Source organism: Lontra canadensis, unplaced genomic scaffold, assembly GCF_010015895.1.
Source record: "Lontra canadensis isolate GAN:19392208 unplaced genomic scaffold, GSC_riverotter_1.0 scaffold79, whole genome shotgun sequence".
Classification (NCBI taxonomy): Eukaryota; Metazoa; Chordata; class Mammalia; order Carnivora; family Mustelidae; genus Lontra; species Lontra canadensis.
This window is the reverse complement of record NW_022631073.1, coordinates 212,564-237,170: the sequence shown is the minus strand read 5'-3', so window position 1 is coordinate 237,170 and position 24,607 is coordinate 212,564. Positions and strand designations below refer to the sequence as shown.

The following is a 24,607-nucleotide window of genomic DNA, read 5'->3' as shown; positions in this document are numbered from 1 at the left end:
AGTTGCCCAGCGGCCCCTGAAGCGCCGGAACTGCAGGGCCGGGTCCTGGGGCGGGCGGGGAGGTCCGTCGCCGGAGCGGTCCCCCCGCGCCTCGCTGTGCTGGGGACACGGCGCCATGCGGGTGGCCTTGCACGCGCTCTGCGGCGCCGCCGGGGCCGCCTGGCGAGAGAGCTTCCCGCTGGGCGGTCGGGACGTGGCGCGCTGGTTCCCGGGACACATGGCAAAGGGTGAGGCGCGCGGCGCGGGGGTCCGTCTGCCCGCGAGTGCGGCCCCGGCGTCCGGCCCCGGCGGCCCCGGCGTCCCCGCCCGCCCGCGTCCCCAGCACCGTTGGCTCGGCGGGCTGACCGCGCGTGGGGCGGGCGGCGGCGGGGGACGGCAGGCGTGCCCTGGGGTGGCCCTGGGTCCCAGCAGGTCCCTTCGCCGCCGTATTTCCCGAAGCCTCCGTCGCCCCGTCGCCACACGGGGACGCGTTCCGGCTCGGACGTTGGGGACGAAGCGCAGTGGCCGCGGCGGGTCCTCTCCGAGCCGCGTGGTCACCGCAGCACGTTTACCGCGCAGGGTCTCGCTGTCCCACCAGACCGCCCTAGGAGGCCCTTCCTGGCCGAACGGCCGGTCGGGGAGCCCTGGGCCTCCGGCCGCGGTGGCCGCTCCTGCGCCGCTCCCTTGGCGCGCTCGGGCGCCCGCGGTGCACGGGGCCGGGGGCCGCGCAGTCCGTGTCCCGAGGTCGGCTCCGGCTCCCGCGGTGCGCGCGGTGGGGCTGTGCGGTGCTCCAGGGCGCCCTCGAAGCCCCGGCGTGGCGGCGTGAGGGGCGCTGAGCGGTGCCGTCGCTGCTCCTTTCCTTGTGTGGCTCCTGGGCGGGGGCGGAGGGGGCCGCGGGAGTGGCCGAGGGGATCCCTGGGCAGCAGCACCTGCGTGCAGCGTGGAGGGCCCAGCGCGTCGCGGAGGCCGGGGTGCTGCTTCTGTAGCTGAGACCCACACCCGCAGAGGTTAACCACCCCAGGGGGTGGGGCCCAGACGTGCTGCTGCCCCTCAGGACGTGCTGCTGTCAGACGTGCTGTCAGACGTGCTGCTGTCCCTTTCCGGAGGCCCCGGAAGCCCCGCTGTTGAACGGGAAGGAGGCACTCAGCGGGCACTTTTCCCTCACGCGACTCAGGACACGTCCCTCAGATGGATTCTTTTCTGGGTGGTTTGTGGTGGCGTGTCATTCGTGACCGCTGGGTTTAAAGCTATCCTATTTATTATTATTTTTTAAAGATTTTGTTTATTTATTTGAGAGAGTGAGAGCACGAGAGGGAGAAGGTCAGAAGGAGAAGCAGACTCCCCATGGAGCTGGGAGCCCGATGCGGGACTCGATCCTGGGGACTCCGGGGTCATGACCTGAGCTGAAGGCAGTCGCTCAACCAACTGAGCCACCCAGGTGCCCCTTAAACCTGTCCTGGCTAAACCCATTAGGCCCCTTCTGTTTTCCAGGGCTGAAGAAGATGCAGAGCCGCCTGAAGCTGGTGGACTGTATCATCGAGGTCCATGACGCCCGGATATCCTTCCGTGGTTGTGATCCTGTGACGTGGGAAAAGAAATACGTGTATGTTGGGTCTTTGTCCCTGTTTCTGGCACAGAGCTCTTAAAGCCCTGGGTATTTCCCAAGTGATGAGAGGGATAAAGGTGTCTGTCGATGGGGTGACTTTTGGAAAGCCACTAAGTCACCTAGGTTTGAGGGTTGGTTGCCCGTGAAACAGTCCTGCCGTTGGAGGAGTGGAGCTTTTGGTTCCACCCCCGGACCCCCTGACCTTTGGGAGGGTGTGGGGTTGGAGGTTGGATTGATTGCTGATGGCCAATGATTTAATTAATCAGCCCTGCATAATGAAGCCTCAATTAAGACCTAAAAAGGTTTGGAGATCTTCTGGGTTCGCAAACGTGGATATAGAGGGAGAGGGGCGTGTTTATTATTAAAAAAAAAAAAAAGATTTTATTTAGAAGGGGGGTGTGGCACACATGCAAGTACTGGCTGGGAGGGGGAGAGGGAGAGGGGGTCTCAAGCTGACTCTGCACTGAGTGCTGAGCCTGATACAGGGCTTGATCTCACGACCGGAGCTGAAATGGACAGTTGGATGCTTAACTGACTGAGCCGCCCGGGCGGCCCGGGTGGCACAGGTAGGGCATGGAGGCTCTGTGCTCCATCCTGCATAACACGGCCTTGTACGTATGTGGCGGAATCTGGCTATTCCTGAGTCGTCATTTTGTAGCGAGCCAGTAATCTCGTAAGTAAAGTTTTCTCTGAGTTCCGTGAGCCACTCTGGCAAACTCACTGAATCCAAGGAGGGGTTGTGGGTCAGAAGCACAGGTGATGGCCTGGACTGTGATAGGCACCTTGGGGCATGTGTGGGACTGAGCCCCTAGCCTGTGGGATCTGACTCTTTCTCCATGTAGATAGTGTTCGAGTTGAGTTGAATTATAGGACATGCAGCTGGTGTCACAGAGTTGCTTATGGCGTGAGACCTCTTGCTTCCAACTCTCCCAGAACTGGGTGCGGCACCCTAGTGGGAAGAGGAGGCCCTTCGTCCTGGGTCGCATGGTGCTCAGGCAGCAGGAGGCATTCCTGGTGTTACCTGGTCTGCGTCTGCCTCCTCTTCCGGTCTCTGCTCTGGTCTGCTGTACCAGGCTGGTGCCCTCGCCTCTCAGTTACTGGCACTTGAAGCAGTGGTTCTCAGCTCTCATTACACGCTAGGGTTTCTCCAGCAGGCTTTAAAAAATCCTGGTCTGGGCCCCTTTCCAGACCAGTTAACCAGCATCTCTGGCGTGGGGTCCAGGCCTGTGTCTTTTGACACTCTGCATTGGTGCGTAGGGCAGCATCTTTGTTCTGACCTCTGCCTGGCACACCCAGACCTTCCAGTCCAGTCCAGCAGTGGGTTCCCCTAGGTGACGTATGCAAGCTTCACGTAAGCGTGCTGGCCAGTGAGATTTTCCTCCGGGCCTGAGGCATGCATTGGCAAGACCCGGTGATCTTGTTCAGTAACGAATGCACTTTTCAGACCTTGTTTTTATTGTATTTGAGTATGTTTGGGTTCTCTTTACGTGATGAAGGTGTTGCTGTGAGAGTTGTTATCAGCTCAGGAATGTCAGATGAGGGACCGTTTTCCACTATTTCAGACTCTGGAACTTTTGTAATAAGATGTCAGGTTTACTTACTGTAGGCTAAATATGTCGGTTTACAGGATATCCCATGCAGGGCAGAAGTGTTTGCTGGCAGTCCTGTGTTTGATTAGCAAAAACAACAAAGCTATAGTTGTTACTGTGCAGCGAGTGGACATCTGTCCTTTTGGTTTCTAGACCTCTGTCTTTTCCCCCAGGACATGGCAAGGAGACCTAGGCTGCGTTAGGGACCCTGGGATGGAGTCTGGGCTTTTGGTATTGCTTAACCCTTGAGCGAAGAGTGAGATTTGCGGAAAGTCCTTTTGTGTGGGTGAGGGCACAGCCCTTAACAGGTGTCCAGACCCAGGGTGTGCTGGAGGCCTTGGGGATCTCACACCTGGACTCAGTAGGAGACGGAGCAGCGGTAGCGGCTGAGTGTTCAGAGGATAACTAGGGGCCGTCCTTCTGCCCGTGTTCGGGTCCCATGAGGCGGGACCCGTCCTGATTCCCTAAGGGTCCCTGGCTGAGGGCGGAAGGGCCCGACAGTGCTGGCGAGGAGGCAGAACCTTCAGGGGTGGTTTCCACGGGGGACCCTCATCTCCTTGGCAGTCACCAGAGGGCGGCAGCGGTGGGAGGTCAACTGGTTAGGGCAGTACTGGCTGCACCGTAGGGTGGTCACATCATTCATTTTGGACTTCTGCACCTTGGTAGCTGAACGAAGAGCCAGTTCTGAAGCCTCTCACTGAGCTTCGCCTTCTGTCTGCCCCGTCGTTCCCGTTTGGGAAGGCACGCGGGAGCCGCTGTCCTGCATGTCTGCGGTGGGAACGTGGCTGCGACGAGGTGTCCTTCTCTCCAGCCGGCGGGGAGTGTGGGGAGTGTGGGGCTGGGCTGGCCGGGCCGAGACTGGGCTTCCTGCTCTGCTCAGTCCCTTCTACAGATTTCCTTCTGAAGGTGGCGTCAGTCTGGGTAACAAGGTGCATGAGATAAATTAATGGGCTGGGAAAGCACTGACGGGTTTTTTCCTTAATTTTACCACATTCCACTTTCCGGCCGCAATCCTCTGTTTCAGGAAACTCTTGGGCTTAAGCCGCACGTGCTGGTCCTCAACAAAATGGACTTGGCGGATCTGAAGGAGCAGCAGGTGAAGGTGCCCGTCCGGGCGCGGTCCGCGTCAGGGCTCCCGCGTCTGGGATTGCAGGCGCGCGGGGCTGGTTCCCGGGACAGGCTTGCTTCGGCAAACAGCACTTTGTTTGCAAAGTTGTTCCACGCGGTTTCTCAGAATGACAATTCTCCCTCTGTGTCTACAGTCCAGAAGACCAAGGTGCACCTCTCTCATGGGATGTGGCCAGGCTGTGGGGCCCGAGTCCCATGCCCCACCGTGTGGCCTCTGGCCCATCTGGCAGGGAGCACTTGACATGTGGCTCCTGTTGCTGCCGCACGTTCACAGTTTACGTCATTTGGATGAGCTACATTTCAGTGGCTGTGTGAGGCCAGTGGCCACAGGCTCAGGCCACAGGTACTGACCTGGAGGTCTCCCGTGACGGCCGCGCTTGCCCCAGGCGCCCACACCAGCCGGCCAGCCCCGCATAGCCACTGAGCTGGAAACTAGAAGGGTGGGGAGGCCCAAAGGGACTTCTTCAAAGTAGGCAGGATCGGGGACACGAGGCACCAGGTGACCGAGGGCAGGGCTTTCCCATGTGTTGCAGAAGTTCGAGAAACATGGAGGTCTGGACATGTTGTTTTCAAGCACTCTCCTCTGCTCTTCCTGCCCAAAGGGCTGGCACCAAAGCCTTGTGGGTCGCAGCCCGGCTGCTGTCAGGGTGTCAGTGGTGCAGTTTGCTCTTTGTTTCCAGAATGTTGTTTAGGTTTCTTTTCTTGTTTTTAAAAACCATTATTTCTTTTTTCTTTCCTTTCGTTTACTTATTTGAGAGAGACAGAGATCACAAGTGGGATTGGGGGTGGAGAAGCAGAGGGAGAAGCAGGTTTCCCATTGAGGAGGGAGCTGATGAGGGACTCGATCCCAGGACCCTGAGATCATGACCTGAGCCAAAACCAAGAGTCAGACGCTCAACAGACCGAGACCCCCAGGCGCCCCTGGGTTCAGGTTTCCTTGTTGATTGTGGCATGTTTGAGTTACGTAAGCCCCAGCCACAAGCCTCTGTTTCCAGGTTTCCAGGGAGACATCCAACACGGAAGCCACCAGAGTTGTTCGTCGAGAATCCAAGCGGCAGTGACCCTCACCCAGGTGCAGGCACCTGGGGTCATTTCAAGCCTTCGCGCTGTGCAGATGGGGCAGCTCAGGCCCTCCGGGAGCTGGGTGTCTGTGGGTCTCCGTGCATGTGCACATGTAGTCATTTAATCACAAGCTTTGCTTTTATTGGTTGAGATTTGAGTCTTAATCAGTGATGGCTTCTGCCCTTAAATGTTAATTTCTGTAGAGTGCTGGGCGCTGATGTGACCTACTGTAGGACCACAGCGGGGTCTCCCCGGGCTGGGAGCTGTTCTCAGGTGCTGCTGTGGCAGAGGTCCTGGAGAGGAGGGGTGGAGCCCCGCGTGGACGCCCCTCGTGTCTACCTAGAGTGCTGGGTCAGCACAGTGTTGTGAATTTATGTACTTCCAAGCGTGGCTTCAAATGTGTCTGCTGTGGCCTGTGTCTTAACCTGCATCACCCAGCAAATAACTAAAATACAAACCTGAACTAGTGAGTGACTTTTTGTTCATTTAGGCATCAACCATATGTTTAGCCGAACGTCATCATACTGGTTTAAAAAACACGGTTCCTACACTGCTTTTGCTTAATGCTGAGACCGGCAACTTCATATTAACCTTAGGTTACCTTTGGGCTTTTAGAACATCAGATATGTTCTGTGATTGGATTTGGGTCATGCCTCAGTTTACAGGGGGGCTGGGCAGAACACTCAGGTGTAATGGGCTGTTTGCTGCTGGAAGTGGCCCCTTGCACACGAAGGTCCTGAGTCCCAAGAGGCAGGTGATGTCTGTGCTGAACCCTCGTCCCTGCTGGAGCCCGGAGTACAAGGGCCCCTGACTGGGACACCTCCCTCCTGCCCTCCCAGGGCCTCCTAACCCTAACCCTCACCCTCACACTCCCAGGGGCTCCCGCGCCTGCACCGCCTGCCCCCTCACCCCCCCCCCCCCACAGCCCGACACATCTCCAGACCCTGCTGCGGTGGCTCCAAGCCAGGGAACAGCCTGGCCTGTGGCGGGGGTGGGGGTGGGATCAGTCTCAGATCCTTGGATCTTAGCATAGTATACCACCCGTATTTGCATTTACTGTATAAAATGGAAATATTCTCTTTCAGAAAATTATACAACATTTAGAAGGAGAAGGCCTAAAAAATGTTGTTTTCACCAACTGTGTAAAGGATGAGAATATCAAGCAGGTAGGCGCCCCTCTGTTTCACTCTCCAGTGCTTTCACTTAAATACATTTAAGAAATCCCACAGGTTATCTCATGTTATTATAAGAAGCAGAGTTTCGAGACAGTCCAGGGTTTGCTGGGGGCCCGGGGGCACGCTCCTCTCCGGGCGAGAGCAAGTGGGCTCTGGGCAGCCTGTGACGGTCCGAGGGGTGCAGCGCGGCTGTCGTTTGCTCTCGGGGCCGTGGCTCCCACAGGCTTCTGGCGGGTCTGGGGCCTCGTGTCTGCAGCCGTATTTGGAGGATCATTTCACTGGCTGATAGGCAGCTTGGCTGGAGTGGCTGCGGTCAGAGCTGTCGCCCGCTGGGGGCCTGACCCACTCACTGATGGTGGACGGACAGGATGGGGCACAGGTCACCGCCTCCCGCCATCCCTGGGCCCCAGCACACTCTAAGTCCTGATGTGGACAGCCCTGCTTCCCTGATGCTGGACCTGGGCGGACGCCACCCGGAAGTCCAGAAAAAGCCAGTGTCTGGGTGTTTGTGCTTTGCAGGTCATGCCGCTGGTCAGAGGACTGGTTGAGGGCAGCTACCGCTATCATCGAGGAGAGGTTGGTTGTGGGCTGGTGCCTCCTGCTGAGGGGTCAAGGCTCAGTGGCTAGCAGTGGCTGAGCAGTCCTTGTGCTGGGCCATGACCCCTTGGGGTTCTCTCTCTGCTGCTGCAGGTGCCTGGGGGGGCAGGGGCAGCTGCCCTGCGTGTTCTTTTTCTCGCAGCAGGAAGGGTGGGTGGCCCTGCTGAGGCGGGCGGGGCCTCCACCCTGGTCTTCCTCCCCCTGAACACAAACCTGGGCTTGTGGGGCCCCCAGCATGGGCCACAGGAGGCCATGGGTGGTCTGGGTGGACCCCTGACTCCCTGCTCTTGTGCCTTGGCAGAACGTGGAGTACTGTGCCATGGTGATTGGGATCCCCAACGTGGGCAAGTCCTCACTCATCAACGCACTCAGGAGACAGCACCTCGGGAAAGGTCCTGCCTTTGCTGCTGCTGCCCTTCATCTCCCTGGCGAGCAGTTGTCTCAGTCCCGACAACAGACAACACTGCCATAGCCAGAGCCTCACGGCCCTCGGGGTTGTCTCTGCCCTGAAAGGACCCAGTGAAGTGTCCGATGTGAGGTTAAGTGGTGACACAGAGTCATCCTGTTACCCGTCTTATACTGAATGTACTTTCTTTCCCAAACGTGAGATGTTGGTGTTTGACGCGGGGATGACTTCTCTACTCTCTGGTGGTCTTGTCCTCACCGAGGTCTCAGGCCGCCACTGCACACATGGGACCTGATGTCAGGCAGGAGACATTTGGTGAAGGCCCCTCTCCAGCTGGAAATCTGCCTCCTGGCTCGGGAGCTCCCGGGCGCCTCCGGACTGTGCTCGCCCGGTGTTAGGGTTGCGCAGACGCGCCTGTTACGCTCGCCCGCTCGCTGTGCTTCTGTTGCGCTCAGGGTTTGCAGGGTTAGCGCCAGAGCCGTGCTAGCCTTGCTCTCCAGACCCGTGATGGGCGCTCTGCCCGTGCACGGACCCCAGCCCGGTGGACCTGAACCGCTAGTCTGCAGGTGGTGTTTTCGGTGCTCATTGCAGACTCACCAAACTCTCTGTTCTAAGTTTATTTTTTTAATTATAGCTTTTATAAACACTGTGGCAGGAAGTATATTCAGTGCTGTCCATCCATCCCACTATTCTAGACTTTTCCATTGTCTCCAGCTGGAAGTCTTTAAACAGACCCTAACCAGCCCTGGGCACCAGTAATGTGCTTTCTGTCTGGACCTTCTGACAGCGCTAGTGGTCAGCCTAATGTCCTCGGGTCCGTCCTGCGGCTGCCGCAGGATTTCCTTCTTTCCAAGGCTGAGTAATACTCTGTTGGGTTTCTGGACCACAATTTGCTTTTCCACGCACGCCTGGCAGACACTTGGATCTCTTTACTCTGGAGCTGACTGGGCCCCCTGGACAGGAACTCAGCTCACAGGCCTGTCGCGGGCAGCGCTGTGGGGACGGACTTGCAGCGTGCAGGGTTGGCGTCGGGCATGGGGTCAGGTCCTGGAGGCGGCAGCTGGCGTGCTGACATGAGAGCTCTCTTGGGACCTTCACGGTCAGGTGCTTGTCTGCTGGTCCCTGGGCAGGTCCTGGAGCACCTTTCTAGGTGTTTGGAAGAAGTTTTGGTGGAAGAGTCACTGCTGTGAGCTGGTTTGGAGTTGACTCAAGCCCAAGCCCCTGTGGGCCTTCGTAGGGTTCCTTGTGTATCATTTCTTACCCGGTAGCCTGTGTGCCAGGCTTTGTGTGTGACTACCTTTGACGGCCCGTTTCCATCCTTCAGGAAAAGCTACCAGGGTCGGCGGCGAGCCCGGGATCACCAGAGCTGTGATGTCCAGAATTCAGGTAGGGGGCTCGGCTGCCGGGTCTCGAGTGCCGCACACACACGCCTGGTGCTTCCCGAGGGCTGTGGGGCGGCCTGTCTTCTCCACTCTGCTCTCCCTGAGCGCTAGCCATGTGCCACACACTGAGGGCCCTTACATCAAACCCGGGGGAGGGTGCGCTCTCACCCCTGTTTTATGGAGGAGGGAGCCGAGCACCTGCCCAAGGTCACACGGTGGCCTGTTCTCCCAGGCTTAGCTCAGCCTGTCCACACGCGCCCTTTACGCCCTGGGAGGAGAACCTATTGCCCGGATTTATTCTCCAAACTCAGTGGGAACTGATGGTGTGGGGAAGCCGAGAGCTTCCTGAAAAGGACGAACCCTTTGGGATGGGGCCCCAGAACCTCCTCAGAGCCTCAGAACCTAGCAGCCTGGCTCTGGGGGCCACCCAGCAGAGCACCTGGAGGGGGCGGCTGGCCGGACTGCCCTCTGTGTCTACAGGTGTGTGACCGGCCACTGATGTTCCTGCTGGACACTCCTGGGGTGCTGTCCCCTCGGATTGAAAGTGTGGAGATGGGCCTGAAGCTGGCCCTGTGCGGTGAGTCAGGGCCCCCTTTGCGCCCCCTCCTGCCGCTGGGCCTGACGGGTTGTGCCTGCTCTAAGTGGGCCAGCTGATGCGGGCCAGCCCCTGCTCTCACCCCGCAGACCGCAGACCGAGGTCTGGAGAGCTTACCGCCGAGGCAGGGCTTCCAGGAGCCGCAGCGTCTCAGGCTGAGCAGGGAGGGGTCGCTTGAGTGCCAAGGCCGGGCGGATCTGCGGGGCTCAGCCTGGCCTCCTGGTTCCAGGAACCGTGCTGGACCACCTGGTGGGGGAGGAGACCCTGGCCGACTACCTTCTCTACACCCTCAACAGGCACCAGCTCTTTGGGTGAGTGGAGGGTTGGGGGCTGGGCAGGCCGTCCTCTCTCATCCTGGACAGACATCATTAAGGAAAACAGCAGCATTCCCGTGTTCTTAGATAAACTGCACGTTCTGTGCCGTGTGACACCCTTGACTCTTACACAGTCAAGAAAACCCCCAATTTTCGTGCTCTTTGGGGACGGCTCCTCCCTACCCTCCGGCTCCCGTTTTATAGACGGTCTCCTGACCCCGCATGCCACAGCTGGTGGCTGTCTGCCTTCTGTCCTGTCCTCGAACGTCCTAGGAATGGAGTCCCACAGTGTGGTTCCCCGCGCTCGATAAGACAGCTCCCAGACTGCTCCGTGCCGCGCCGCGTGTCGTGGCCCGTGTCGCGCCGCGTGTCTCTCCTTCCTGGCGGCTGCCGCACCGTGTTCTGTGGTACAGACTGATGCGCCGTTTGTTCTCGCCAGGGGGTGCGGGGAGCTGGGAGTTCCCTGGACGTCCTGTGTTGCGTTGAGGCCTCAGTGCCGCGGACGCTCGTCATTTTTACTGATTTCTACCAAGCGCTTTTGGTCACGGTGACTTTCTCCGTTGTCTTTCTGTCTTTTAGTTCATCGGTTACTGTTCCATCTTTCCTGTTCCTTTTCTGCTTTGCCGGCTTTCCTTCTGTTTCTGCCGCCAGGTGCCGAGAGAAGGTACTGACGTCTCTGCCTGTGGCTGGTCTGTCTGTCCTTGCGGCTCTGTGTGTCTGCTTCACGCACTCTGAAGCTGTGCTGGGAGGTGCAGGGGACAGTCTTTGGGTCCTCGTGTCCCCCTGATTTGATGCCCTCGTCGCTCAGAAGGGCCATCGTGGTCCTGGCAGCTTTCTCTGCTCGGACATCTGCCTCGTCTGGCAGGGACGCGGTGACCAGCTCTTCGTGTTAACGTGGTGACCCTTTGCTTCTCCTTTCACTTTGTGCTTTAATTGTGTCTTTATGTTAAAAATGTGTTTCTTGCAGGCTGCGTACAGTGAGGTCTTGTTTCTTATCCAGTCTGACCATTTCTGTTTTTTACTTTAAGTCTTTGCACTATTTACATGTAATGTGATTATTGTTTTCAGGTCAAACTTGCCATTTTATGGGGGCACCCGGGTGGCTCAGTTGTTAAGCATCTGGCTTTGGCTCAGATCATGATCCTGGAGTCCTGGGATCGAGCTCTGCATGGGGCTCCCTGCTCGGCGGGAGGCCTGCTTCCCCCTCTCCCTCTGCCTGCTGTTCCCCCTGCTTGGCTCTCTCTTTCACACTCTCTCAAATAAATAAAACTTTTTTTTTTTTTTTTAAAGATTTTATTTATTTATGACAGGGACAGCGAGAGAGGAACGCAAACAGGGGCAGAGGGAGAGAGAGAAGCAGGCTCCCACCAAGCAGGGAGCCTGATGCGGGGCTCAATCCCAGAATCCTGGGATCATGACCTGAGACGAAGGCAGACTCCCGATGACAGCCACCCAAGTGCTCCTCAAATAAATAAAATCTTAAAAAAACCCAAATTTGTTGTCTCGCCGTCTGCTCCGTCCGTCGTTCCCTTTCCTCTTGCTCAGCATCCGCCTGCCTCTCTCCCTCCCTCCGTCCCTCTCCTGGATGAATTGGACGTTACGATGTCCCTCTGTCCCCTCTGTCAGCCTGTCGTCTGTAACTCCTAGCGGGGTTGCCTGGGTGTTTGAGGAGCAGCTCTGAGTGACACCAGAGCGTGTCTCGAGTGCAGGCTCTGTACGCCGGTGTGTCTCCGGTCCTCGCTGCATCTGTGGGCTCTTGCTGTTCTGTGTCTTACTGGGATGCGTCTTGTAAGCCTGAGCTTCAGCGTTTGGCTTTTACGGAGACTTCAAGCGTAAGAAACAGACCTTGGCTGTTGATCCGATGCTTGGTGTTTCATGGGTGCCGCGCGCTCCCTGGCGTGGGTCCGGGCCCCGTGCGCTGTCCTCTGGCAGAGGGTTTCCCGTCACGCCTCTCGCAGCGCGTGTGCTGCTGAACGGTCACGTTGGGGTTGTTCAGAGACGTCTTTCTTTCACGCTCATTTTGGAAAGATACTTGCACTGAGCGTGAAAGGCCGATGGACAGCTGTTTCCAGGACTGGAAAGAGGTTGGCCCACCCTGTTCTCACCTGTTTCCGATGAGTAGTGGGTCATGTCTGTCTCTCTTCCTCTAGCTGGTTTTATGGCCGCGGCTTGCTTCTCGTTTCTTGAGCTGAGAGTTTGTTGTGCTCTCGGGTCTGCGGCTTTGGAGCTTTTCTCAGATTTTCGACCACAGTTTCTTCCTGTGTTTTCAGCGACTGCCTTCTCCTGTCCTCAGGACTTGATGCCCGCGTGTTGGCCACGCACCTGCACCCCTGCATGTCTGACCTGCTGCTCATGCCCCCAGTGTGTGTCTCACAGCGCGTGTCACATGGTCTGTGTTTCTTGAGTTCGTAACACGTGGGCCATGGTCACACAAACCGCTCTGCCATCTCGGCTAACCCTGACGTCTGGGACGGTTTCGGCGAATGGCTTTCCTCCTCATGATGAGTCTGTTCCCCACTGTCCGTGCGTCATGGTGGACGCCTGGCTGCTGGGCGTTTGGACTTCTCTCTCTTTGGGTGACAGGCGTCTTCCAGTTCCTGCACGAATCCTTGAGCTTCACTTGGGACGACTGTCTGGAAGCAGTTCCTTCCAGGCCTGTGGGTCTGGAGCCATTGCCCCGCATGGGACGACGCCCTCCCCTGCCCTGTGTCCCATCCACCTGCTCCTGGCTCTGTGTGAGTGTGGGCCAGTGTCCCTCTGCCCTGCTGGCGGTCTTGCCCGGCCTCTGGCTTCGGAGGATCCCCTTTCTCACGTGTGCTGAGCCCTCATCTGCTAAACATGGAGGCTAGCAGAGTTCCGGCATTCTCTCTGCGGGCAGCTCTGCTCTCTCTGGTTCAGCTGCTGGTGTCTCCGCTCCAGCAGCCCTCTGGGCCCTGTGGGGTCCCGAGGTGCCGAGCAGGACAGTGCCGGGTCCCTGTTTATGTTCTTCATAGCTTGATGCCTGGTGCCTTGAAAACTGTTTTGTGTGTCTTTGGTTGTTTCAGGGGAGGTAAATTCAGTTCCTGTTACTCTCTTTTGCATGGAGGTAGAATTTCAAATTAATTTTTTTGCCTCATTTGTGTGGGAGTCTGTTTGGGCATCTGCAGTCCTGCAGCGTTTCTAGAGAATTTCCAGAGGCCCTGCGTGCGGCCACTCCCGGCTGCGTTAGCGAGAGCGCTCTCCGGGGACAGCTCTCAAGATCGTCAGGACAGAAGCCTTGTGGGGCTGCCGCCCTCGGAAGCTGGACTTGGGACCTGCGTTCTCAGGGTTCAGACCCCTCTGAGATGGGCACTCTGATGCCCACGTGGGGGCTGGGTCCGTGTCTTACTTTGCTCGTGCCTGAGCCCCGCTCCCCACTGTGGACCGTGGGGCAGATCCACTGTCTCCTCTGCCTGGGGGGAGGTCCAGGCTAGAGTTTCCCGGGCCCTGGGGTTCGGCAGGTGCTTGGCTGTGGGTGAGGTTTTTCTCCTTCAGCCCTTCAGGGTAGGCCGTGCCGGCCCCGTGCTGGCCTCCCTCATCAGGCCCAGAGCCGGAGTTGTGTGGGACAGGGGTCTCACGGGGGCCATCGGGCGGTTCTCAGCAGTGGTGGGCGCTGTCTGCTGGTCCGTGGGCTGTAGAAAACTCCAGGCACACCTCTGCCTTCTCCACTGGAGAGAGTGCTGGTGATCCTGGTGCTCCTGGCCTCGTGCGGCTGCCTCTGGTGGCTGGCCGTGCTGACCCAGGGCTCCAGGCCACCAGTCTGCTCAGGGATGGGGTGGATGTTGCAGCCACGGGCTCCTGCGGGGAAGCTGGCCTTAGGGCACCTGGCCATGGCCGGCCGAGGGCAGGGACCATGGGAGGGGTCCTTGCTAGAGCTGGGCATGGCCCAGCACCGGTCAGCTCTGGCTGTCCCTGACTGTGGGTGTGTGTGTAGGTACGTGCAGCACTACGGCCTGGACGGGGCCTGTGATGACGTCGCCAGTGTGCTGAAGCGGGTGGCTGTGAGGCTGGGGAAGACGCAGAAGGTGAAGGTGCTCACAGGCACAGGTGAGACGCGGAGGCCTCATCCCTGGGCTGGGCGTGGAGAACCAGCCTGTGGAGCGGCTGCGGCTGTCGGGGAGGGCGTGGTGGGCACACGTGGCTGTTTTGGAAACTGAGGTGCTGCAGAGGAGGGGACTCGGGGTCCAGCCTGGAGAGGAGGAGGGCACGGTGGCCCTGCCTCGCGCTGGGTACACCCTGTGTCCTACCCCTTGGGAGCCTCCTGAGGTCTGGGTGCCACGGTCCAGACTCCAGTTTCTTTCTGAATATGCCCTAGGGCCCAAGCTTCACCGGTTCCCACCGCCAGTCCCTGAGGATGGGAGGGAGGGGAGCGTCTGAATCCCGGGCCTCCCTCCCCAGACCGTCTTGTTTCCCCCAGGGGACGTGAACGTCATCCAGCCCAGCTACCCCGCGGCAGCCCGAGACTTCCTCCGGACCTTCCGCAGCGGGCTGCTCGGCCCAGTGATGCTGGACAGGGATGTCCTGCAGAGCCGCCCCTTGGCAGACCCCTGAGTGGGTCCAGCTGGCAGGGGCCTCACCCCAGCCTGGCCCTTGACACCAGAGATTGGGATATCCTCACACCCAAGAAGCTGACGCTGGGACTCCCTTTCCCAGAATCTCCATGCTGGTCCCCGTACGGTACTCAGGTCTCGTCTCTAGGAAGGAGCCTGTACCTGCCGCCACCCCACAGCCTGGCCAGCTGCTGGTCACAGGGCACGGTGCCTGGGGGCTGGACATTGGGACTGCTGACATGTTGGAGCTGTCCCTGTGCGGCTCACACCTGCTGAGTATCTCTTAGGGAGAAGCTGACGTTTTCTCCGGAGCTGGAAGCGCAGTCTGTAGTTGAAGCGCTGTAGAAGGCCTGTCTCTGCTGGAGGCTCATTTGTTGTGCACAGTAGCACTGTGGGCCCACATGTTAAGGCCCGTGTCTCAGCCAGAACAGTCAGGATGTGAGCCGTGTTGTCGGGGCTCTCGTGTTAGGTCCTCCTAATGCCCTGGGTCCTGCAATAAAGACGGATCTGTTTGCCAACAGAGTGTTTATTTCACGACACGACTAAAATGTGCACACAAAATGGACAGAGGTTCCAGGAGCCGTGGCAGAACCCACGGACTGTCTGTCCCCAGCTGCGCACGGGCTGCGATGGTCGCTGGTGTGGTCAGTGGAGACTCGAGAGCTTTCCTGCTGCCTCCGAGCACCTTCAAGCTAACAGGTTGGTGGGACTCTTCCCCAGGGACCTTGACCTACCAGCCTGCGTTCCAGCAAAGGGCAGAGGAAGGAGGGGGTGGGGTGGACCTGGTGTCCTGTGGGGGCGTGGCCTTCCTGGAAGCACCAGAGTCTCCGTGGGGCACCTCCCCTCCTGCAGGTGCCCACTCCCGGAGCGCACACACTGGCCTCTCCTGAGGGGACCGGCCCCGGGCACCATCTGCTTCCCGCTGGAACCCTGACCAGTAGAGCGGGAAGTACGCCAGCGTGCGGCGGTGCCGAGTGCTGGACACATTCCCGGAATCAGGCTGGTGTGTGATGGAAGCTCTTGACTCGGGCGTCCCGTTTCCACCACCTCCACCACGTGGTGCCGGGCAGGCTGGGCCCCCGCTCCTGGCCCCTCAGACAGAGCCGAGTCCCTGGGCAAGGCTGTCCTGCCCGCGGGTGCAGCGGCAGGCTGGTCGCACGGCTCCTGAGGCCCCAGGCAGGGCTCCGCCATGCTGGTCTTTGGTCGCATCAGGTGTGATCTGGAATGGATGGAGTGGCATCTGGGCCTGCTGTGCCCCGAGAAGGCTGGCGCTGTGGGTACAGGCAGAGCTGTGTCCTGCAGCTCTGTGTCCTGGCCTTTGGAGAGTGATGCTTGGTCCAGGGTTCTGCTGGTAGCTCGGAGACCCTCACCCTAACCAGACCTGTGTGTCAGCTGTGGGAAAGCAGAGTGGGCAGGCCCTCTCCCCCCTCCCCCATGGGAGGTGCTGGCATCGGTCAGCTGAGTCCGAAGGCCCCATGGTCCAGGGGCGGGTGTGAGGGCATATTCTGGGAGGCAGCCCAGCGGCAGGTGAGGCTTTCAGTGAGCACCGAAGGACGGGGCGATCCAGAGGATCTGGGCCTGGGAGGTTGTCCTGCTGTGGGATATGGAGTGGAGGAAGTGGTAAAGAGCCAAGGCCCCCAGGGCTTGTGGACCGTGACCCAGGCCTGAGGCTTGAGGGAAACGGGCCTCTGGGCGCCTGAGAAGCAAAGGACTGGCTTTCTGCCGAGGGTACTTGGGCGCCAGAGGCAAACCCTTGCCAGGCCCACCTGGCACTTCCTTAGAGGCCTCTCTGGGGGTCTGTCCTGTCCCCAGCACAGCCTCAGATGCTCAGACAGGTGTTGGTGGGGGTTCGGCTTCCGGGGGCCTTGCTTTGCTGAGCCCGAGCACTCTCGCATCTGGCTGTGCCTGCCGGGTGCTGGGCCTGGGCGCTGTCCGCCTCCAGGGACCTGCCTCGTGGCCGTGCTGGTTGCTGGTTCTGATTTGAGATCGGGGCCGGCCGCATTCACACCCCCCCTTCCCCGGGGGCCGCATGCTGCTGATCTGCCCGAAACACGGCTGGCTGTCCCGGGAGGGCTCTTTAGTGGGAGCGGCCGTGCGGTCCCTGAGGACCAGTGAGCACTGATTCCAGAATGTGAACCTAAACCTTAAAGGAAAGGAAAAGCTCTTGAAAGTTAAACAATGTGGCTTTCCCCCCCCAAAATAGGTCCCAAGAAGAGTTGAGTGACTTGTTTCAAGTGGGAGCAAAGTGGCCCCAAGGGGTCCATGGTCTTGAGAGTGTCCAGGGAGGGGGCACACCTCTGGCCCAAGGGTGGGCTGGCAAGGTTCTGGGGTGGCTGCTGTGGCAGGGGTGCCCTGGGAATTACCCAGAGACCCATGATGGGCACGTGTGGGCCCCGAAATCCCCAGACTGCCTGTTGTGGACAGGTGGTAGGCACACGAGAACCTGTGAGAGAAACCTTCTTCCCCAGAGCCACTAGGCCTTTGGTCCCTACTGGCTGCTGCTGTGGGGGAGGGCCACGGTGTCCTCAGGGCCACCCCTTGGCTCAGTGGTCAGCACGTCCACACCCCGTCAGGGTCCAGGATGCGGTCAAGGGAGCTGGGATGGCTTGAACATCCTGGTTTGGCACATCTCTCTGGGCAGCTGGGGAGAGATGCTGGACTGCTGGTCATGATGGCAGCACAGGCATCGTCTTTCTGGCTGGGGAGGACCCTGACCTGGTTGTAGGTGGGGCATCCTGGAGCTGATGGGCCCTGGGCCTCTGGTAGGGTGAGAAATGGGGAGGCTGGGGAGGAACTTGAGCAGGGCTGTGAGTAGGAGGCTGCCTCTGGGTGAGAGGTGGAGCTGGGCTCCCTGGTTCAGAGGCAGTGGGCAGCGGTGGGAAGGGGGTGCTCAGTGGCTGGAGGTCTCTGGGGCAGGCTGGAGAGGCCTGCTGGAGGGCACTGGCTGGGGGCCAGATCTTGCCCTAGCCCGGTAGGGCCTAGGGCCGCAGCAGCCCCAGGGCGCCAAGAGCGCCGCCCAGCAGCAGGCAGAGGTGGGGGCTGCTGGTGGGCCCCGCGCCCGAAGTCCATGCCCGGTAGCTGTAGACGCCTTGGCCCGTCCGGTTGCCACCTGGTCCCGCGTCCTCGTCCTCCAGGTCGTGTTCCCCCGGGCCCGGGGCCCTTCTCCAGCTGGCGCCCGCTGCCAGGCCCGCAGCCGCCCCGGCCGCCCCGGCCGCCGCCCCCGCTGCCGCCACGCGCAGGGAGGAGCCTCCGTAGCGGGGCACCGGTCTCACGCGCACCCTCGGGGCCCCGCGCGCGCTTCCGCGCAACCCTCCCCTGGCGCTGCCGCGAGCCCCTCCACGGCCACCCTTGGCCGCACCGCTGTCGCAGAGGAAGGTGGCGGCTAGCAGCAGGGCCCAGCACGTCGCTGCCGTCCAGTTCATCTTTGTGGAGCAAACCTGCGGTAGAACGGGGAAAGGACCTCAGCTTCTGCGAGGATCAGGGGACCAGGGGCTTTGGGGCCAGGGGCTTAGGGACCAGGGGACTCAGGGCCTGGGGACAAGGGCTCAGGGCCTGGACACGGGCTGGGGGACCAGCGGGCTCAGGGCTTGGGGACAGGAGACTCGGCATTTGGCAGTACAGGGAGCCCTCAGCATCTGGCGGGCGACTGGCTCAGGGCTGGGGTGGGCGGGGAGAAGCAGCGTTCAGGCCAGACAGAGGGTGGGAGTCCTGTTCAGCAACCAGGAAAGGGTGACCTGGAGGTTGAGAGGGTTGAGCACCTCGGGGTTATTCTGTGCCTGGGGCTGGAGTGGGTGCAAAGAACGGAGGGTGCTGAACTCCCTGCGGTCGGGACCTGAGGCCTGGGGGAGGGGGCCCCATATCCTGGGCTGCCGTGGGACAACCTCCACGGCTTGGGACAAGAGGCCACACGGGGGTGGGGGATGTACTTGAAGGACACAGTCTCAGGGACCGAGGGTCCCCAAGGACCCAGATCACCGTCTGGAGAAAGGACGAAGCGTGTGCCTCTGTCAGGCTCTTCCGGCCCTTGGGGGCAGCGTGCACAGCGCGCAGACCCAGAGCGGGGGGGTCCTGGCCTCACCGCGGGCGCAGGCCGGCGCAGGGACTCGCGCCGTGACACAGTGCAGACCCCGCCCCCGCAGGCCGGGACCCAGGGCACAGCTCCCTCCCGCCCCACCCCCGCACCACGCTCCACCCCCACCCACGACCGCTCGGCCGAGCAGCTGGGGCGGGGGACCGGGACGCGACGCAGGGCCGAATCCGGGCGCGGGGTATCCGGGTAGCGGCTCGACCCTCCTCCCGGGGCCTCCGATCGTCACGCGGCGCCTCCATCCCCAGCCCCGCAGGTGCCCGCCCCAGCCTTCCGGTGCGCGCGGATCCCGTTGCCCGGCCTTACCCGCCGCGGGCTTCTGTCGGAACCGCGGGCCGGAGCGGCTGCTCCAGGGGCCGCGGCAGGGCGGGAGGGAGCGGGCTGCGGCGGAGACCCTGCACCCGAGAGCGGAGTCTGGGTTGTGCGCGAGGCCTCCGCCCTAGGATTGGGGGCGGGCAGACGCGGAGGCTCATCCCCCGGGAGACGGGAAGGGAGGAGAAAGAGGCAGTCTGAGAGGAGCGCGCAGCCCCTCTCCCTTCCCAGCACCTGGTCCTCGCCGCACCCCGTCCGAACTCCTACCCCCACCCCGCCGGCCCCCCACCCCATCTCCTGATTCCACTCGCGTCCACGCCACTCTGTCCCCACCACCCAGTGGGCACACAACCCCATCCCCTTTCTCCTGCACCCAGCACCCCACCCCCTCCATCCTCACTCCACCCCTCCTCCCCACCTCCTCTCACACTCCACCCCTCTCCCACCCTCCTCACCCTCTCTGGTTCCCTATCTTCATCCCTGCCCCTGGCGAAGTGTCCCAGACAGGGGCCACAAAATGCTAGGGCAGCCCCAGAGCCCTAGATCCTGGTGTCCAGTGCTCTTCACTGGGAGGCGCCTGGAGGAGAGGATGGTTTTCCAGGGCCCTCGGGTATCCAGAAAGGAGATAATGGGTGACCTTCTAACCATCCTGCAGTGCCACTGCTCAGATCCCTCAGGGAGCCCTCCCGGTGGCCACTGCACAGCAAGGTGCCCCAGCCAGCCAGCCTTCCCGGTCCCTGCTGGATATGACCCTGGGACTCCTTCACGTGGCGCCATTTTGCTCTCCATCTTTGTGGATACCCCACCCAGCCACTCCGCCTGGGGACACCCAGCTCTCCCGATGGCTCTAGGGGTGGACTGCAGGACCTCTTCAACCGTGACCTGACGGGACCGGTTTGTTGGTGTGACGTGACCTCTCTTAGCTTCCATCAGACCCTCTCGATTCCCAGAGGCTCCGAACTGCTGCTTCACGCACAGTCCTGGCCCCCCAATTCCTGTATTGAAGGCCTGACCCCTAGGACCTCAGAATGTGACTGTATTTGGACACGGGGTCTTTACAGAGGTAATTAAGGTAGAGTGAGATTAGGAGGCAGGCCCTTATCTAATCTGACTGCTGTCCTTACAAGAAGAGGACATCAGGAGACAGACAAGCACTGGGACAGCCACGTGAGGACACAGGGAGAAGGCAGACATCTGTGAACCAAGGTGAGAGGCCTCAGAAGGAACCAGCCCTGTGCACATGCTGTCCCAGACTTCCAGCCTCCAGAACCATGAGAACATGAGTTTCTAGTGTTAAGCCATCCCAACTATGGCACTCTGTTATGGCGGCCTGAGGAACGTCATAGAGAACTCGAGGGTTTCTAAAGTCCATATGGAAAAGTAAAAGAAGTACTCATATAAGTCATTTTGAAAAACAAGATCAAAGAAGAAGGACACCCTGTCAGATATTAAGACGCTATAAAAGGTCACGGCAATAAGACTACTAGTCTGGGCAAGAAACAGCCACGCAGGCAAACCAGGATCACTGATAGACTCACGGCGGAACACACATGTGCCTACAGGAATAGAACAACACGGAGAAGGGGACAGAGAGTGGGAAACGGAAAGAACCAAATGGAAATTCTAGAACTGAAAAGATACACTTAAAAGCGCAGCTTAGATTTGGCCAGGGAGGGTTAGTGACCTGGAAGATGAGGAGAACCCCGAAGAAAGCCCGGGGAGAAAGCAAGACAACAGGCTGCTGGCATATAAGGGAGGCTGCCGCAGGCCCGCCCCACGTGGACCCATGGGGACCCCATGTGGATGTGGGGAACCAAAGGAGAGCAGCGAAGGGCTGGGGCAGAGGCAGTGTTGAGGGGCACATGCTGGACATTTTCAAAACTGATGAGGCAAGGCACAATTCTGGAAACATCACACACTCCAGATGCGATAAAGACAGAGAAAAGCACAGCCTGGGGACCAGGCACCACACTTCTTGTCGGAAGACCTTGAAAGCTTCCAGAAGTGGGGGAAACCCAAATACCTAAAAGGAGTAAAAACAAGCTGATTTCTCCACAGATGTAGGGAGCAGCCGACAACCCAGAAGTGTGGTTCACAGAGCTGATGACAGCACTGGTCAGAAGCCAAGAGGCGCAGAAAGTGTCACACAAGCAGCCATGAATGGAAGGGAGGCTGACACAGCTCTGCTGCCGTCAGACGGAGCGGACTTGGAGCTTGACGGAGGAAGGCAGAAGTGTCACTGGAGACAAAGAGTAACACTTCTTAATGACAAAAGGTTAAATTTAGGAAGAGGACAACACAGTTCTAAAGTTCACGTACTTAATGACATAACCTCAAAATAATAAAGCAGCGCAGTAAGAGAATATTTACAGCACCAAATCATTCCATGAATTCAAAACTCTCAATGCCGAGCAAGCCGGCACGCTTGCAGATACACGCGTACTGTCCCAGGGTGGACACCAAACACGTCGCGCCTGGGGCCATGGCAGGGGAGGGCTTGGAGTGTGGGAAGCAATGGGTTCGAGTCAGAGCCACTCTCCCTGACCAGGGACAGCAGCCCAGTAAGAAGGAAGGTGCTGGATCAACCCAATTTCTGCCACTAAGTGCCAGAGAACAAAGAAAAGGCAGAAAAGCCAAGTATGGACATGCCACCTACTCACTAGACCCACCAAGTTTTAAGTCAAATGACATTCCTGTTTCTGAGGAAAGGTGGCAAGTGTGTGGCCTACGGCACCATCTGGCCTTGCCCAGACACTTCATTCACTGTCCGGCCGGCCGAGGTTGGTTGCTTAGGCCATGGAGGCCATCCACGTGGGCTCAGGAACAGGGCAGGTAGGACCCAGGAGGGCCGGGAAGTGGGGCTGGCCACCATGGAATCTGGCCCTGTCCCAGGTGGGGAAGGGAGTGACAATGGAGCTGGGGTCTGTGCTCCTCCAGGGCTCAGGGCCCTGCTGAGGAGCTGTTCCCCCTCAGGTGCTGATGGGAGAGGTGGCAGGAAGCTTCGCCTTTACCCCGCTTGTCCAGATGCTCTCATGGGCACCCTGGGTTCCTGGCAGCACTGGCTCAGAGTGAGAGAGCTGTGGGCTGCCTGGTGGCGGGCCGGAGGCTGTGAGCAGATGAGAGGAGAGGCATTAGGGAGCTCTGCCTCCTGCAGATGGTGCTCGGGAGGGACCAGGGGCTCAGAGGAGTTTGGTCAGAGCCTCCCTGACGTCTCTATTCTGCAAGCAGTAGATGATGGGGTTGAGCAGTGGTGTCACAACTGAGTAGATCACGGACACCAGCTTGTTGATGTCGAAGGAGCTGGCAGTGTGAGGCCGGGCATACATGAAAATGGTGGTGGTGTAGTAAGAAGGTGGCCACCACCACCAGGTGGGAGGCACAGGTGGAGAAGGCTTTCTGGCGCCAGGCCCAGCCCGGGATCCTCAGCACTGTGACCAGGATGTGTGCATAGGAGACCATGGTCACCAGCAGGGAGGTTGCGAGCACAGCCAGGGCTGCCACGAAGTCCAGAATTTCGATGGTAGTGGTGTCAGAGCAGGAGAGCTACAGCAGGGGTGAGATGTCGCAGAAGAAGTGGTTGAGGACATTGGGGCCACAGAACCTGAGGCGGGAGATGAGAGCCACGGACACGAAAGAGGCCAGGAAGCCGCCCAGCCAGGCGCTGAGGGTCAGGCACAGACAGAGCAGCCAGTTCATGGTGGCTGGGTAGTGCAGCGGGCGACAGATGGCCAGGTGCCGGTCACAGGCCATGGTGGCCGGGAGGAAGCACTCAGAGGAGCCAAGCGAGAGGAAGAGAAACAGCTGGGTGAGGCATCCTGAGGAGGAGATGGTCCTCACCCGTGCCAGGAGGTCAGCCAGCAGCTTGGGGACGGTGACCGAGGTGTAGAGGGTCTCCAGCACGGACAGGTTGGCCAGGAAGAAGTACATGGGTGTGTGCAGCTGCTGGCTGGCTCGGATGGTCAGCACAATGACCAGGTTCTCCAGGATGGTCACCAGGTAGATCGTGAGGAATAACCCGGAAAGCAGCCCCCGAAGGTGGCACAGCTCTGGGAAGCCCAGCAAGATGAATTCTGTCACCAAGGTCTCAGTGGAGTGGTTCATCGCCCTCCCTGGTGGGGAGGTCTCTTCTGAGCACCCTGGAACAGCAGAGAGACACAGGTGTGCTATGTCCGCTCTCCAAGGTGCTGCCCTACTGACCTGTCACCCCCACCCCCAGTCCAACATGCAGTTTCCCAGATCTAGCACCCGGCAGAGGGGCCTTGGCTACAGATACTCTTACTCCCGATTTCCTATAGAAGCCCACAGGCGTAGGCTCTTCCTGCCCCCCCACCCCAGTACAGGGCCAGGTGTGTGTGCATGCATGTGCGCACTTATGCACAAATGCCCATCCTTCCAGGTGCACTCACACCCCCCGGGTGTGCACTTCTTACACACTCCCAGGTGTGCACCCCCCTCCACATCTCCTCTGCAGGTGCATACATACTTCCACACACACACCCCTAGGTGTGCACAACACACACAGCAAGAGACAAGACCCATTCTGCCCACTGTGTCTTCTCGGGCTGTGTCCCTGGGCACTTTCCTGGCCTCATCCAGGTCTCCTTCCAGAAGAACGCTCCTTCCTGTTGTTCCTGCCTGGGGAAGGACACCACTTCCGTCTGACCGCCAGTGAGCTCTCTAGGGCTGAGCCAAGCTGCCAGGGGGTTTGCAGAAGGAAGGGAGGCTCATCCCCAGCTCTGATGTCCTCAAGTAGACCATGCCTGAGCCAGCCTGAGGTCTTTAACCTGTGTTTTCTGAGCAGCAAAATGGCTGTTTGGGGATGGACAGAGCGGTCCACTCAGAGCCGCTAAGGGGCTGTGCTGTTTGGGACTTTGGTAAGACACCCCTGAAGTTAGGTGTCTGAATGATGGCCATATCTCAGGGAGAGGGTGGTTGTCCCCACCGGCGGCCCAGGGGCTCCTCCAGGCTTTCCCGCCCCTCTGGGGGGAGGGGGAGCCGGAAGCTCCTGCTCACCCCGGGAGGGGACCGCGCTGATGGAGCTGCCCCCCCACCCCCGCGACCCGCTCAGCCCTGCGGGGAGCGGGCTGACGGAGGGTGGGCTGCGCAGGCCGCTCTGAGCTGGTGGGGACACAGGCCCGGGTGCGGAGAGGGGGGGACGGCCCCCCAAAATTCTTGGCGAAGTGTCCGCAGGACAGAGGGTGGGCCTCGGTCGGTGGGACGCTCTTGGACCCGTGGGCTGAGGCCGCCGGGGGCTGGGGTCCAGGAGCTCCTGCCCCGCGCTCTGTGCCGCCCAGGCTGACGGAAGGTGTTGGAGACCCTCCCGGAACCCGCCGCCTCGCCTTCCCCAGGCCCCTGCCTCAAGATCAACCTCGCCCCCGCACAAGATGCGCGGCCTCCGCCGGGTCTCCGCGGGTCTCCGAGCGTCTGTGGGGAGGCTCGCCGCATCTCCCTCCGCCCCGCTGCCTCTGGACCCAGGCGGCTTTTACCAGGCTCGCTCGCGGCCTTGCCTCCCTCCCAGGTGTGCGGCTCCAGGTCGGGAGGACTCTAACTGCAAATTCCCACCTGCGCGGGACTCTCGGGACTCTCCGAGCAATTTGCGAAGGGCGCGGCCGGGTCCCCGGAGGGATGGGTCCGACCTGCTCCCTTTCTCCTCAGCGACAAATAGGTCTTTGCAGGTCGCCTGCCCACCAGGCGGCCAGGCGCGGGGGAGGCCAGGCCGCAGACCCGCCCCCAGTCTCAGGGCCCTTCCGCGGACGTTCAGTTTCTTCTTCTCCAGGCGCGCCCTTTACTCATCTGGTTACAAAGTA

The 24,607-nt window shown here is 60.1% G+C and overlaps 2 protein-coding genes and 1 pseudogene across 2 annotated transcripts; 1 reads left to right on the top strand and 2 right to left on the bottom strand.

Moving 5' to 3' along the window:
• The first annotated feature begins 64 nt into the window (after positions 1 to 64).
• Positions 65 to 14,463, top strand: MTG1 (mitochondrial ribosome associated GTPase 1). Its single transcript, XM_032882036.1, has 11 exons — positions 65 to 227; positions 1,471 to 1,535; positions 4,166 to 4,270; positions 6,450 to 6,530; positions 7,059 to 7,115; positions 7,438 to 7,528; positions 8,867 to 8,928; positions 9,405 to 9,501; positions 9,749 to 9,830; positions 13,786 to 13,898; positions 14,269 to 14,463. The coding sequence occupies exons 1-11, from the start codon at positions 116 to 118 to the stop codon at positions 14,400 to 14,402; spliced, it is 999 nt and encodes a 332-aa protein (XP_032737927.1). The 5' UTR covers positions 65 to 115; the 3' UTR covers positions 14,403 to 14,463.
• A 2,839-nt stretch (positions 14,464 to 17,302) lies between these two features.
• Positions 17,303 to 18,892, bottom strand: SPRN (shadow of prion protein). The gene is made up of 2 exons (XM_032882038.1): positions 18,795 to 18,892; positions 17,303 to 17,838 (listed from the first exon to the last, which is right to left on the bottom strand). Exon 2 carries the CDS (start codon positions 17,821 to 17,823, stop codon positions 17,380 to 17,382), a length of 444 nt encoding a protein of 147 aa, XP_032737929.1. The 5' UTR covers positions 17,824 to 17,838; positions 18,795 to 18,892; the 3' UTR covers positions 17,303 to 17,379.
• A 2,691-nt stretch (positions 18,893 to 21,583) lies between these two features.
• LOC116881915 lies at positions 21,584 to 24,215 on the bottom strand (annotated as a pseudogene).
• Positions 24,216 to 24,607: the final 392 nt, after the last annotated feature.